The 16,167-nt window shown below is 40.1% G+C and overlaps 1 protein-coding gene across 8 annotated transcripts in view; it reads left to right on the plus strand.

Moving 5' to 3' along the window:
- The window catches only part of TRMT11 (tRNA methyltransferase 11), a 63,721-nt gene extending 53,912 nt beyond the window's left edge, over nt 1–9,809 (plus strand). For 6 of the 8 annotated variants that reach the window (XM_073337235.2, XM_073337237.2, XM_073337239.2 and 3 more), the window contains one exon: nt 1,750–9,809. In XM_073337235.2, coding sequence (XP_073193336.2) covers nt 1,750–1,881 — 132 coding nt within the window. In that variant the 3' untranslated portion in view covers nt 1,882–9,809. The remainder of the gene's footprint in view (nt 1–1,749) is intronic. The other 2 variants (XR_012158046.2, XM_073337236.2) reach the window with 2 other exon arrangements.
- Nucleotides 9,810–16,167: the final 6,358 nt, after the last annotated feature.

The following is a 16,167-nucleotide window of genomic DNA, read 5'->3' on the forward strand; positions in this document are numbered from 1 at the left end:
GTGTGTTTTCACATTACATTTCCTTAGATACCTTTTGGTTTTGGTAGCCTGAGCTAATGGAATTTACTGGTAGAGACAAACTATAGGCACGTATACAGGAATATATTTAACTGTGTCTAGTAGACTAGGGTAGTTGTACCCGTACACACAAACTAGTATTACAGATCTTAGTTTGTCTTTTAAAATATGCATTGTAGTTTTTCTAAGTGTCATGCACTCTGAAGCCAATGGGATTTCTTGCAGTCACAAAGTTCCAATTGTGTAGATTGCTTTATAGGCTTAGAACCTAAAAGATTTGCATAATGGGGGAAGCTTCTTTGAATTTGACTATTTTAACCTTCTTACAATCTGGTGTTGAAAAATGTTCCACATTACTATCAAGGTATTTAATATTAATAAAAACAAATGTCCACTACATCATGGTCTCCACATGGTATTGACTAAGGATTGGAGACTTTATTGTGTTGAGTGTAAATGTTGCCTTAAATTATTTTCATCTTACTGTTTGCATTTATGTGACAAAATCATCTTGAGAAACCCTAATTTCAAAGCAGTGGGGGATAAACCTCTACTGAAAATTATAAACTGAATAACTTGCTGCTTTGCTTTAAAGTAAAGTACAATAGCAAACCTCATATGTATATACAGAAGAAACACTTTCCTGGACTATTTTCTTGTTTTATTGAGGTTTCTTTGACTAATTCAAGCCTTGCTGCAAGCATGATCAATTTAATGGCAGTCTAACATTTATAGTTAGTGTAAAGTAGCCAGCAAGTTTATTCCCAAGCAAAGTTGATGTGTTTTAATGTATAATATAGATTTGACAGGCATTTTGAAACTTAATTATGTGCCTTTTGAACAAAATCTCTTGGCCTTAAAAGCCAGTAAATGGCTAAAATGACATTTCTTTTAATTTGTGTGTGCGCGCACATTAAATTAAATGTCATTTTAGCCATTTACTGGCTTTTAAGGCCAAGAGATTTTGTATATATGTATGTGTATGTATATGCCAACTTAAGAAACTATATTCTTGGCTAACATAACATAAGATGTATATAATTTTTAAGGATATCAGTCAAAATGTTAACATTATAGTTGAGTGAACACTGCAGAAAACAAAACAAAAAGCCCAACCACCCTTCCACCAATACCTGTAATTTTTCTATGAATTCACTCTGGCCGTTCTTGTGCCTCTTCTGTGTTTGCTTTCACAAATATTTGTGTGGTTAAGTGTTACTGGTAGCAACATTTCCAGAAACCAAACTTTAAATTGCTGTCTGAGTAATCATCATGGTGAAAGTGCCTGCCAACGTCTCCAGTCAGGAGACAGCTGCGTGCTGCTGTTTCGATCTGAGAAATTGCAATCAAACATCATGGCTCACTTTTCAAATATCGGGTATCAAATACTCACAGCAAACTGTTCAAGATTGATGCACAGAATGGAAAAGGGCAAGAAGATTTGAATAATGAATACACTTGAAATGATCTATTAGCTTTTCTGTTCAAAGAATATCTGCAAACTCACATCAATTATTCATTGCAAATTATTTCTCAATTCTATTTAATATTGAAATTCGGAGAAGACTATCAACGTTCCTGTAAATTCTGATTGAAACTTGAGTTATCTTTGGACTATTTTTAAAAAAAACAAAAAACTCAGAATGACTTTTTGTTGACTATATTTACCTTCATTTGCCATTTTTTGAATGAGCTTTTGGGACTAACCTCTGTACTTTTAATGCTATACAGGACAAAGACCAGTATTCTCACTTGTTGGATTATCAGTCTTTGCTATACAAGGGTCACAATTCCTTCCGTGAGAAGTATTTCAGTGGTGTGACAAAGAGGATTGCCAAGGAAGAAAAAGACAACCAGAAGTAAAGAAAAAATAAAATGAACAGATTAAAAATGAGGAAAGTATGAAGATTGTATTTCTTTGTAAAGACATCTGGATGCTTCAGAAAGCAAATACTGTTTTTAATTTTAAAAAAGTCACAATGAAAACCACAACATAGGTTAAGAACAGTTCTTTTTAATTAGCTTTGTTTATAGCAGATTTATTGTACAAGTTTTTTGAGCCTTATTTAATTTATATTAGTACTTTCAAGTACTAATGATGATTGACTAAAACCATTATTATTATTCTTTTACCACTAACTTTTACAGAAAATAGTAGTATTGTTTGGCTTCTTAAACTGTGAACATCTGGATGCTTTAGAAACACGTACTAGAGATCAAGGTTTGCTCATTAGGAATATTGCTTTCATTTGTTTTGTTTTTTTGTAACTGATACACAATAAAAACCAACAGAGCTTGTTGTGACTTTTTAAAATTGTGTTGCATGCAACAGATTCTCATGTGAATTCTTACTGCCATGTACTAGGCCAGCTATGTTTAAAAAACAAAACAAAAAAACAGCCTCTAGGAACTGAGGACTTGACAAGGCTTGGAGAGGCTATTAAACCCCATAAAGCCTGTCCACATCCGAAGTTCATCTGTACCTTGGATTTGCTGTTGCATTCCTAAACTTTGACTGCTGGTCAAGCCAACTGTCTGCAATTTTTGATTCAGAAACTGATAGTTAAAGCAGTAAGAACAACAAAAGATTTGGTAATGGTTTCTTAATGGTATTAAGTCTGATCAGCTCTTTGAAACCAAAGTTGTATTTCTTAATGGGAAAACTTTGCTGGACCTGCATTGTATCCATCGTGAAAATATCTTGCTTGAAAACTACTAGACACATTAATGGAGGATATTAATGGCTTTACTTGCTTTTGGTGGTCAAATATACCTCAGCAGGGCATTGGTATCTATGTATAGAATGTATCTATTTGTTCCAGGTAGATAGAGCCCCATTTCTTAATTTACTGCAAGCTGTTGTGGTCATAGAATAGTCTGCATATAGTGGTGACCTCCAAAAAGCCAGTGATACTTAGGCAGGCAAGAGTCTGCATCTCTTTGGTTCATTGACTTATTTCACCTTCCCTTATGTTTGATTCTGAGGGCACGGCTACACTGGAGAGTTTACATCAGCGCAGCTGTGACAGTGTAGCTACATGGCTGTGAGCTTTCTAATGTAGCTCCAACAGAGCGCTCCTGTCAGCTTAACTACTCCAGCCCTGCGCTCCATGAGCAGCGGTAGCTATGTTGGCAGGAGAAGCTCTCCCACCGACATAGTGCTGTCCATGCCGGCACTTTAATTGGTGTAACTTGTGTTGTACAGGGGGTGATTTATTCACCAGCAATGCCCCCCCCCACCCCCCCACCCCGCCCGGAACAACATAGTTTATACTGACATAAATTGTAGTATAACATAGCCTAAGTTCCAGCAGGGAGAGGTCACGTTTTCAATGACAATTTTGTCTAATCTTCTACATATAATTTTTGGTGTTTGGGTAATTTCTAAAGTAGTGATTTATTTTCAGTGTTTCCATTATAAACTACTGTGTTTTAAAGTCTCAAAGTGTGCCATAACAGCTGAACTAGTAGTAAAAAAAAAAAACAAAAAAAAAACTTGTCTAGAAGTTTTTTTTTAAACAAAATTTGAATTGGCCATTTTAAAGTATTGCACCAAAAATTTACTGCTTTGAAAAGTTGTCTTTAAGTAACTAAAATGGCTTTAATTTTAGCAACAACATTTGGTATTTAGTCTTTATTTTAAAATTTAAATAACTTAGTGTTTCCTCTTCATAGGTAGATACTGTGATGTATTTGCTGGTCTAAATGATCTGATACATTTAGAACTTACTGGTATCTTCATGATGAAAGTTACACTGGGAAGACATGATAAATAGCTGTACAAGATATGAGGTCAGTGGAGAATCAGGCCCCATATATGCGAGAGAGCGCTTTTAGTGTCTCCTCCACTTGTCCCAAAAGAATGACCTGTAGCATCCATTTAGCGTGTGACAGACTGGTAATATCCTGAGGAAATTTTGTGGAATTAAGGTAACTCAATGAAGAGTTAAGTCAGACCTTATTGAATTAGGGTTAATACCTTTGGGGTACACTGTATTTAAAATGCAGTTGTTGTTATTGCATAGTATGTGCCTTCTCTAGTGGAAGGAGGTACTTTCTCTATCAGCCCTTTAAAGCCATCTGCCTGGAGAGGTTTTCATATACTAATTCAAATTGAATTCTCCAGGGACTAACAGAAAAAGATGATTTTTGGATTAATAACCTGGTTTTAAGCTGGTTCCAGCACCTGTGTCACCATCTAAGATTGGGTGCCTGTTCTGAGCAGAAGCTATGATGAACTTGTTACCGCAAAGGAAACCCTGTGGGTGGGGTGTTGAAGGACTGCTTCTGCCAGAGAGCAGCCCCATGTTAGAGTTAGGATGGTGTCCGGTAAGTTTATGAGCATGTATGTAGGTTCTTCTGTTGGTTTTTAACATGGTTTTTCTCTGTAGTGCTTTTACCTTCAACATAAAGTCGGCTTGCAGAGAAAACTGTGTGGTAACTTATAACTGTAGCAATTACACCTTGGGCAGGCTGTCCTGCTGGGAATAACACAGTGAAGGGAACTGTGCAGCCTGGCAATACGCTGGGAGAAGGGTGAGATGGGGGCTCTACCCGAGAAAGGCAATGGCTGGAGGCCTGAGAGTGGGGGCCCTTGCTGGGCCACTGAGGGGAAGTACAGGTGCAGTTGCCCTGAAATGAGGCAAGCAGTTAACACATCACGTTAAGTAACTGAAGAGTACCACATTCCAACTGAAAGTACAAGTGGAATTTTGGCCCTGGTGTTACATCCACTGTTTCAGAATAGTACAAAATTTAAAAAGTCAGCTAAAGAAGCATCTCTGTACCAACTGTTGTCTCTTAGGAGCAGCCTCAATTGTCTAAGCTCTTTGGTCAATTTTTTTCCTTATCTGACATCCCTGTAGCAGACTCTCCAATTATGTACCCAATGTATGGATGCTGCTGTTTTGACGGAGTGAATGCTGTGATGCAGCTGCCATGCTTTCTGTAATGAAGGATCCTTTCAAGTTTGTGGACTGGGGTCTCCTCTCCATTATAGATGGATGGATTGTCCTTCCTTGGAGGAATCAGCCATTAATAGCAGAGGTTTTTGACATCCTCCACCCAAGCTGACTCTATCCCATCTCTCTTCCTCAGATTCCAGTTAGTTTCCTGCCTTATCATTGATGCACCTTTATTAGTCTCTTATAGTAAATGTAAGGGGATTGTGAAAACTTTTGTCTTTGAATAAGGGGTAACCAATCTGAATAAGTTGAGAAACATTGCTTTAAGAGAAGGGCCAACATCCTCACAGAATGGACCTGTACAGAGAACTAGTGAATGCTGGTGTGGAAGAAAACGAGTTCTCGCTCTGCGTTTGTTAGCAACAAGTCAGAGACCGTTTACTACGAGCAATTGAAAGGGAAGCTGCAGTTGGACAGGTGGTCCCCTGACCTTAGGCAGTTCCTCCCCCTACAAGCAGTGTAAGACAAGTATTTATACTTTCCTGTTACATACATCAACGGCTAACAATTATTCTTTGTTTATGCAAATTCCCTCGAGACGCTACTTTATTTTAAGGCTTCTGCTTAAGTCAGCATTTTATCCTTATAAACTAAAAGCAAGGCGAAAACAGCATCTCTTACAACTCTCACATGATTAGGGTTACCTTTCACTCTATCCTTAAATTGATTAAGACATCTACCCCAGATCCTCCTTTTTCTGTTTTTCTGCTTCCACACTGGCTATTATGGAAAGAGATCTTACTGCTCTTAGTCTCTCTTCTCCCCCACCCCCTCACTAGTGGTTATTTTCTCTATGCCCAGGGCTTTTTCGTAACCTGTGGATTATGAGCTTGAGGTGTGTGTGTCACAGGTGAACATACTAAACCCTACATAATGCCCCCTCCCCACCACTTATCAGGAACAACACTGGTCCTGCCAGGGCAGTTGAGGGACAGGAGGGGGAAGTGTTCAGTCTGAGGCTATTGCTTTTATGCAGTAGTGCTCATCAAACTTTCCTCCCCCTGCCAGTAAGTGAGCAGCTGCTGCGCTCAGTCATCAGGAATCTGCAGCAATGTCCTTTCAGCAGGGCCACACTGCAGCTGGGTTAGTTCCCTTCACGGCTATGCTGTTGCCTCCTTTCTGAGAAGCTCAGAAGCTGGGGAGGAGTAAGAGTCTAGTCTAGCAGGAACGGAACTGACCTGCTGCCAAGGAACACCACCTGTAGCCGCTCTTCCTTTTCCTGCCACTGTCGTGCTGGAGATAAGTCCATGGGAGTTGGCTGGTTTGTAAAAGACGTAAGATGGGCACTTCAGGGAGAGGGACGTGAGTACTGGGGAGTTTAGGAAGGTGGAGACAGTAAACATGGGAGCAAATCTGAGAATGAGACTTGGGGCACTTGGAAGCCAAAAAGAAAAAAGGGTGAAAACATCCAAAACTGGCCCCAAATGAAATGAAACTGAAAAAAAAATTCCATTTTGGTTTGAAGCAAACAACTTTGGGGGTATTTTTTGTGGTTCTCAGCTCTAACTGTAACCAACCACAGCAGGGCTGAGCATTTCCCCTATATAGGGCATTTGTGGCCTGAGCTAACTTCAGCTTTGGGTATATGTGATGTGAGGACCACCTCTCTCCTCCTTCTCCTCCTCCATTGTAGGTGTTCGGCTCTGAGTTGCCCGTCTGCCATACTTCAGATGGATCTGGCTGTGATGCTGGCAGGCCAGGTGCCAGTTCTTGCCCAGGCTGCAGGCATTAACTAAGAACCGACAAATTTATAGCTGGAGACCAGACCAGTTCACCTGTATATTAGTTTTACTCAAAATAAGTATGAGTCTTCTAAGAATGGATTTAGTCTTTAGCCTCTGTGAAATGCCTGTAAATTGCTGCATGCATTATTCTCACTTGTAATGTCTGTATTCCCTGCTATAAGAAATAATGTATGTTTCTTGCTTTATAACTTTGAAACTGCTCTGAACTTGTGAACTGAGGCATGGAAATCGTCCCTCCTTCCCCCCATCTAGAAGGACTATCAAAATCAGATGAACCATCAAGGAACTTCACAAAACAAAGGATTGGTTAACGGCTCTATTGCACCTGGAAATGCTACATGCAGGGAAGCTCATCCTGTGGGCTTTGAAAATGAATGAAGCAAATGAAGCAAAGCAAAGCCACAAGAAATTTTTCCATTTTCTTGGCTGTTTGAACTTTGAAGGACCAGAGACGGTAAACTGAAGCCAGAGATCCTCAGAGGCTGCCTCCTAAATCCACCGTGAAAGACACTTTTTGAATTGACAGATCACTACAATTCTTTCGCTCTTAGGGTTTAGATGGTAACTCTGTGTGTGTGTGTGTGTGTGTGTGTGTATGTATGTTTGCTGGCTTTAATCTGTAAATAACTCTTATTCCTTTTTCCTTGTTAATAAACCTTTAGATAGTTTATTACAGTATTGGCTACAGGCATTGTCTTTGATGTAAGATCAAGGATACCAGTTGATTTGGGGTACATGTTTGGTCTCTTGGGACTGGAAGCAACCTGAATGTGGTATGATTTTTGGTGTACGTGACCATTTATCACTAAATCTAGTTTGGCTGGCAAGATAGATTGGAGAGTCTAAGGGGACTGTCTATGGCTTCCTAGTAAGACTCTCATAATGATCAAGGAGTTCACATTTGTTACTGGCTTGGTGAAATCTAATTAAAGAACACACCACCAGTTTGGGGTGTCTGCCCTGTTTTTGACAGTCTGCCCTGAAGTAGGCGCACTCATGGTCGTGAGCCACTCCTGACAGCGTGACACTGGTGGTTGTTCATGTATGTCCAAACCTTAGAGTTACTTAAACATATCTCTGGTTTTCATTAAGAAATATGTATTTTAGTGGGACTGATACATTCCCACAGAAGTGAGGTATCAGTCGCAATGCAAGCACACGTCCATTAATGCACAGTTGAGAGCAAATGAACAGGAATACCAATCATAATCTTCCCATCAGTGTAGTACTTCTGCCCCAGAATAGGTTTTTTTCTCTGAATAGAATAGGGCAGCTACCCAGTGCCAGGGTAACTGCTCTTAGCAAATTCCTCATCATTCTGTTTTGAGATTCACTCCAAACCTGGGGCCAGATGCCCCCACTGAAGAGAATGGAGTTTTTGCTATTGACTTCATTGGGAGCAGGATTAAGCCTATAAATATTAGTATCAAAAGGAACAAAAGGCATCTGCAATTCTTATTATCATCTACTGGATGGATTTGTGAAATAAATATGGTGGATAAATTCAGCATGGGAAGTATTCATTCAGCTTGAAAATACTTTGGTTAGTGGATTTGAGTTACTACAGATTCTTAGCAAAGGTCAAAATAACCTTTGCGTACATATAAAGAATTTTCCACTGAATGCATCCGATGAAGTGACCTGTAGCTCACGAAAGCTTATGCTCAGATAAATTTGTTAGACTCCTTCTTTTTGAGAATTACTTGGGTAATTCCAAGTAATTTGGAAGGGCATTTAGATGTCCATATTTATGCAGTCTCCTGTATTGAGTTCTGTTTCTATCTCTGACAGGAACTAGTGTGATCTCAAGCAAAGTCGCTTCTCTGGCCCCAGTTTACTCATATGTAATTTGGGTTTAGTGCCTACTTCATAGGGGTGTGTAAGGGCTTAATGTCTGTAAAGAAGCCTTGAGATCCTGAGGTGAGAGGTGCTAGGTAAGTACAATATGGTCTATATGGTAATAAGGCACAGACTGTGGATACACACAGTCAGAGCTAACATCATGATCTCTACCATGTAGGATACCCACTTCTATCCCTACTACAGCTGATAAAAATAAAAAGATTGCAGGATGTTTTTGAAAGTAGTGGCTGTTCAAAACTGGCAGTAATATTAGACAAGTTCTACAGCTGGTCAACCTCTCACCCTACCCCTACTGCCAGACTTAAAAACAAACAAACAAAAAAAGATGAAATTGGGGGGGGAAGGGGGATCAAATTAAAAAGAAATTCTGAAACTCAAAATTTGGAAAAACTTCAGCCTTCTCTAGTCCCTATTGCCATTGGAAGTAGCTATTGCATGTTTCGGAATAGAGGGTAGAAATCCTCCCCCCCCCCCAAAAAAAAATAAACCAACACAAACCCTTCTCCTTGGGTCACTGGGTCTTGTTACATTTATTTCTTACTATGTTCACAGGCTTGGGGAGATACTTCCCTGAATTGGTTCCTGCTCTCTTGCTCTCCTAGTTTATTCTAGAATGTAGTTTGTAAAATGAAGGAATTTGTGCGTGTGTTTTTAAAGAGGGAGAAGACATTTGTATTAAACAATCCCTGTCCCTAGGAGAAACTGAACCAGTAGCTCTGAAATTCAACACTGTAATTTCAAGAGCCTCGGAGCATTGTGTTACCTTTCAAATCTTTCCTCTTCACAGGTCTCAGAAGGACAGGTGTATGACTGGCCAATGAGGATGCAAGGTGACACATGTTAAGGAGAGCTGCTGGTGAAATTGATGGTGCATTAAAGTTACTTGCTATTAATTATTTGAAAGTAGATCATTTCTGTTTATTAACACAATGGATCTGGTCAGCCATGTCACTTAAAGCAGTTGATAATGACAATGGCTTGTAGATAGGCTTGGAAGGATTAGATTTTTTTTATCAATAAATGTTGATAAACATCAGCTTTTGCCATAGAGACACACACTGATGAAAAAGTATTTCCATTGATGCTAATTGAAATGTACAGATAGGTACAATAAGAAATATGCTGCTTGAAAACTGATTTAAGGCTATTTAGTTTGTATATTTTGACATGTAATGTTGACAATTTGTGTTGTAATGGCTATAAAGCTTTAATTTTTTGATCAATGTCTACTGTCATTAAATAATTGTCTAACCCCTCTCCCATTGTCCTACCTCCTCCCCACAATTTCCCATACCTGAAAATAGTATTAATCAGAAAAAAGCTTAAAACCCATAATTTTGTGCAACTGTCAACATTTCAATTAATAAATATAGAAAAATGCTTAACTGCTATGAGCTAGGATGGGCAGGGATGGCGTCCCTAGTTTCTGTTTGCCAGAAGCTGGGAATGGGTGACGAGGGATGGATCACTTGATGATTACCTGTTCTGTTCATTCCCTCTGGGGCACCTGGCATCGTCCAGTGATGGAAGACAGGATACTGGGCTAGATGGACCTTTGGTCTGACCCAGTATAGCCATTCTTATGGTCTTATGTTAAACATAGCTATTATCCATTGAAATTATTTAAAAAGTGGAAATTTGCCAAGCCTACTTGTAGGTCAGTTGAGTCTGCCTGAATGATAGCTCCACACAGAGTAGATTGGGTTTTTATCTACTCTACGAGTTCTATATGGTTGTTTTGTTTCCGAATAGTGGAGTTCTGTGAAGCAATCCTAACAAGCCACAGTTTGAACTTGATAAACTACTTCTGTTTGCTGCAGGAAATGACCTGCCAGAAATGACCCAGGCCTACATCACTGTTAAGGGAAGGGAACTGGGGGAAAAAAACTCAAACTATTTTTCCTCCTCTTTAAAATTTAGAAAATTTCCCCCTTTTTAAATTAAATTATATAACCATCTAATAGATTTTTTGTGCCATTTCATAATAATTATGGGGTAGGCAAAAATATGGAACATTCCTTAATTAAATCTGGATTTTCATTTGTTTTTTTATTTAAAAAGAAAACACTTGTGCCAAGAATCTTTATTCTCCCCACCCCCCTTTTTTGTATTTTCTTATATACTTGGCAGAATTAATGACAAAAATCTTTCTAGCTGTGACGTTGCCAAAATCCTGTTCTGAAGCTCCTACTAATTTGGATTAAACTGGATAGTTGAAAGCCTCAAACAACAAATCCTGGCAGTGGATTGCTGAGGCCCCACAACTGTGACATCAACTGTTCTTATCTTCAGAGGGAAAATAAATAAGCAAAATATAACTTTGTAATCACACAGTTGTTAGCTCTGTCTTTTCCATGGGCTTGGGAATTCCAACTATGTGTGGAAAGATCATGGACTACAAAAACAGGGACAGCCTTAATCTTCTGCTTAGCCCCCTTTTGCAGGCGGTGCCTGTAATTTGCACGGTGAGGTGCTGATTTAACTTGTGTAATGCTGGAAGGTGTTTTTATACCTTGTGCCAACTACTGTGTGCGTGAACATGGAAGCTGCATTTTAAAGCCTGGTTCTACTCTGAAAATGATTCTCTTAATGTGGCAACTCTGAGGTTTTAGGATTGTGATTTCTTTAAGCCACAGGATCTTCACCAGTCCTGACTGTTGGGTACCTAGCTCCCTCCAGCAGTTCCAGGGGTAGCTGATGCTTTGTTGCCTGCTCCCCTTACTGTCCAGGTTTTCTGCCTTTGGAGTTAGCCGCTGTAAGTACTCCTACTGTGACCAGTAATTAAGTTAGTTTCTTTCAGTTGGGCAGACCAACCTCTGGCAAGTTGCCTACATCATTTCCCCTTCCCTCTAAGGGAGCTTTTAGGAAAGCTTTCAAGCTTGTTAGGACCCTGCTCAGTGTGTTTCTCTTCAGCATTCCTTATCCACGCTGAGTGTCCTCTAGGGGTGAGTCAGGGAAAACTCATTACTATAAATCTCGGCAAGTCCTGCCTGTGACGAACACCCACAGACCCTTGTTCTGTCAGAGAAAGGGCCTTTTATTCCCTGGGATGGGATGGCACAGCACCCTGGCCCAGGCAGATTCCTCCCCTACGTTAGTGCACTGTAATAGGGTTGGAAGGGAAAGGCTGCTCTGGGTGCCTGTGCAGGGATCCCCTGCTCTGCAGCTGCTCAGAGCACAGAAGCATGTTCAGGAAGGTAGGAGAGCAGCTCCTCAGACAGGGGCAGGAACTGCAAGCTGCTCAGCCAGAATTCCTGAGCTGCCTAGAGTTCTGTGTGTGAGCATAAGAAGGATTAAAGATAAAAGCAGCTCACAAATGTGGCAGTTGAGAAGCTTGGATACTTGCAAAGGAAATAGACCTTGGTGTGAGACTCCTCAGCATTCCAGGTGGAACTTTATAGGAAGCTATATTCTTTGTCTTCAGGCTTCCACTGCTAGCACCAAATGCAGCAAAGAGCTGCCTAACCTGTACCTGGAGATGGACTCCTTGCAACGCTTTTCCAGCTCCCTGGCACACCCTCTTCCAGCTGGACATATGTGTGTAAGGAAGAGTCTCTCCTGGCCACCACTGGTGGGTTTTTTTCCTCTGGCTGTTGAGAAGGCTGGAGGAAGATGCCCGATTCCATTCCTTGCCTGGCCCAGCGACTCTAAAGGGACTGGGAAATAGAGAGCCTGACCCCCTGCCCATCCCCACCCATGGTGTATTGAGGTAGGGGGTAGCACTGTGGAGACAAAAAGGGGAAGGCCGGGGCTGAGGGCAATCAATGACTTCAGGAGAGAGGAAACTCAGTCGAGATTCAACATAGCGGGGCTCCATAGTTGTCACTGTCTCACCGATTTCCTTATCAAATGTGCTTGGTTTGCAAGTTAAAATATTTTTTTCCCTTAACTGCTTGCTCTGCAACCTCCCCTGGACTCTGACAGTCCAGCTAGGTTATTTCCATCTCATGGTTCATCACCAGTTGTAAGAACTTTTCAGGCTAAATTGTATGCTCAATGAGACCTGTGCAACCCCATTATTTCCAGATTATGTCTTTGGTTACACCTGCCACAGCCCATGTGTTTACATTATTAGGCTATAATGAGGTCTAAATTTGGCATTTAGTACTTCATAACACTTTCCCATCTGTACATGCTTTTTAAAAGCTACATTGTTTTAACAACCTTAGAAAAATCAAAGATTAATACATGTTGATTTGGCTGAAGTCCACTGGTTCCAATATGGAAAATGTGCCATAATATGCTGCCTTACCTTTCTATCTAATTGTAACACCTAGATTGCCATATTAGGATACAAGAACATATAGCACGAAACTCTAAGGGTATTCAGTTGTGCATGCATGACTCCCATTCCACCAGAGAACAGTACTTAGCTTTAAGACAATATTGGATGTCCTTTGTCCAAGATAAGACCCTAATTGACAAGTAATAGTATTGAGGGCTTGAACCTAACTACATGACAAAGCAGTGAAATTTAAAAGAAAATATCTAGGCCTTTACTACTTATATCATTTTAGTTTAATATGAAGAATTTTAAATTCATTTGACTCTACAAGAATAATAGAGGGAAGAATTTGTAATCTTCCCTTTGATTCTTCCTTCATCCACCTACGAGAATCACGTGTCCCTTTGAAATGTATACCTAACAAAAGAGAGCTGTCCATTTAGTTCACAAATGCTGTCACCTTCCAGGACTACAGTGGTGCACTGTTTCCCATGATACTTTATACAGTTTTGGTTCATGGGGATCTGGTATGTTTGTGTTTCCTTAAGTGATACTTCTAAAATTTCAGGGTTTTTCTTTTAATCACATACAACATTTTGTGGTTTTTAAGAATTTTAAACCACAATTTTTTAAGGGACAGATTTTCACAGAAATTTAGATGCCTAAAATGCAGATGGGTACCTAGGAGGATATGCATAACACCCTAAGCATAACACCCTAATTCTCAATGAAAGTAAATAGGCACCTAACTCACTGGGTCTGGCCCAACCAGTCCTGAGTTTGTGTTCAGTTATGATGGCTCCTAAAGTGTCACTTTTGCAAATGAAGCTCTCTCTGCAGCCATACTTTCCCTAGTCGATGGTGGCAGAGAGCTCCTTGCCCTCTAGCACTTCAGGGGGGTTACCTATGTATATTAGATACATATGGCCCCTCTTACCATGGTATCTGAGCATCTCACATTCTTTAATGTATTTATTCTCACAATATCCCTGTGAGGTAGGTAGGTATCCCCAGTTTATAGCTGGGGAATTGAGGCACAGGGTTTGTCTAAGGCCAGGCAGGATGTCTGTGGTGGAGTAGAGGGTTGAAGGTCTTCCAAGGTCCAGGCTAGTGCCCAGAACACTACATCATCCTTCCTCTCTGGGATTGACCACAACCAGCTAACAGTGGCATTATCCATTAGAATTTTCTCTGTGCCAAGAGACTGGAGCAACCAAACCTTTCATAGTTGTAAAGAAGCATAAAACAAGCCCTTTTATATTGGCTGTATTGTAGTATCTTTTAATGTTCATGTAGTTAATTTTCACCAAAATGTTAGCAATGTAAACATTAAAAGTAGCAGCTTTAAAGAAACTTGTCCAAAAGTGTAATGCTATTAGGTAATGTGTACAAATCTTCTAACTAGGAGGAACGGATGACCCTTGTGACTGTTCTGAGCATAGGTGAAAGAATGAATGACTGATCTGTAATTTAGCAAAGGAGTTCATGCTGGTCTATGATGTAAACATGCACACCATATTGCACATTTTTAAGTCATGTAAACAATCACACAAGCAACACGCAAACTAATTTTTTGATGAAAATAACTTAAATATTTCTGGCCACTGAATAATCACTGTCTCCAGGGAAAAGTTGAAAAGCTGTAATCTGCACCATTGGTTTCAATCATTCAAACCTGTGATCAGTATGGGAGACTCTCTTTACTCTTATGTTTTGTGTAGAACTAGAGCAAACAGGTCAAGACTCAGGAGACTAGGAGAATTAATCCTTTATTATAGTGGTTATCTTCAAAGCTTGTCTTCGAGATCTTGCTCACCAAAAAAAGACAGGCACAATGGGTTTTCCAAAGAAAACACTGCATGTCTGTGAGTGCTAATGTCAAGAAAGATGAATTCATCTGCTGAGCTGCGGTATCCTCCGAACACCACAAACATTGCAACTAAAATAGGTAAACAGTTCTTATTACTCCAGTGAATGTCTATAATGGGTTCCTCTTCTACCTTACAAGCCCATCGCACTGATCGAAGCAAAATAATTTTCTGAACAGTCTCCTAAATTGGTTTTTATTTTTAACTTAATCTTATTGGTGGCACTCCTGCTGAAAGCATGACATGAGAATTGAAATGTCATTTGAGACTTCTTGCTCTTCCATATCACCTTTGGGCAAGTTTTGCCAACTCTGAAATCTAGAGCAGTGTTGACACTAGTTTCTGCAGAGAGAATAAGCCATTCAGAACCTGTTCCATCACTCGGCAGAGCTGTGACAAGGTGAAGATAAACATGTCACAACATTTCAGTGGGTCTGTCTTAGCCTTTCTCACAGGATACAGCTCATCAGCACATGAAGAGAGGACAACCAATAGGGTACCTCCAGCATATGAACAGATTATTTTCAAAGTTTTCCCCCTTTTTTTTTTATTCCTCTAGAAATTAAATTCCTAGTCTATGATGATGGATATTTTCTATCTTAAAGATGAGAGGTAATGCAATATCAGATTACTGACTTCTGGATATGGACAAAACTCTTGTGTTGGCTATTACAGTAGCTTGCGTGTTGTGTGTGTGCCTCGCTCCTGCTAGTGGTTATTGGCCTGCTGTTGCTATATGCAGTTAGAATAATATACATTATAGATGGAAAAATACCTCATAGTCCATGCCCCATAAAGGCCAAATAGACCGTATAAAAAGTGCAGGCAATATACTCCATGGCAATCTTTTTTACCATGAAATGCTACATCCTCTTTCTCAGTCTGGACAGAGACAGGAAATGTAACCATTTCTTGTTTTAAGATTTTGCCAATCTGGGTGTTTGGGCCCCCATCCCCATTTTTTTTTATTATTATTTTTTTAGATACCAGATACTTGTTCCGTCATATTTGGAGGGGGCAGGAAGTTTGAGTGGAGGAGTGCACTGTAAAATACTTTTGCAGCATACAATAGTGTTCATGCCCAAGTTCTGATACTGACCACAGCGTCAAGAATATTCATTGTTAAAGACATTAAATACCCAATTCCACATGTGGCTTCATTTAGAACTTGAGACAACATAGTGTAATTTGGGGGTGGATAGGCTCAGCTGGGGCTTTGGTAGAATGTGGGTCCACAGTTGTGGACTTTGTGCCAAAGTGAAGCAACAGAAGACTGGAAAGGGTTAAGGGATCCCTGCCTATCACATGGTTGGGTGGAATATAGAAGGAAGTGGAAGCTGGGCCCAAATGGCAGAGGAATATTCTCTTTTCTACTGGCTAGCAGAGGCAAGGCAAATGCCTTTGGCAGAAGTGGATTAAGATATATTGAGGTCCTGGGCACAAAGAACACCCACACCATTGGGGCCTGCCCCCTGCTCCTCCCC

Source organism: Lepidochelys kempii, chromosome 3 (assembly GCF_965140285.1).
Source record: "Lepidochelys kempii isolate rLepKem1 chromosome 3, rLepKem1.hap1, whole genome shotgun sequence".
Taxonomy (NCBI): domain Eukaryota; kingdom Metazoa; phylum Chordata; order Testudines; family Cheloniidae; genus Lepidochelys; species Lepidochelys kempii.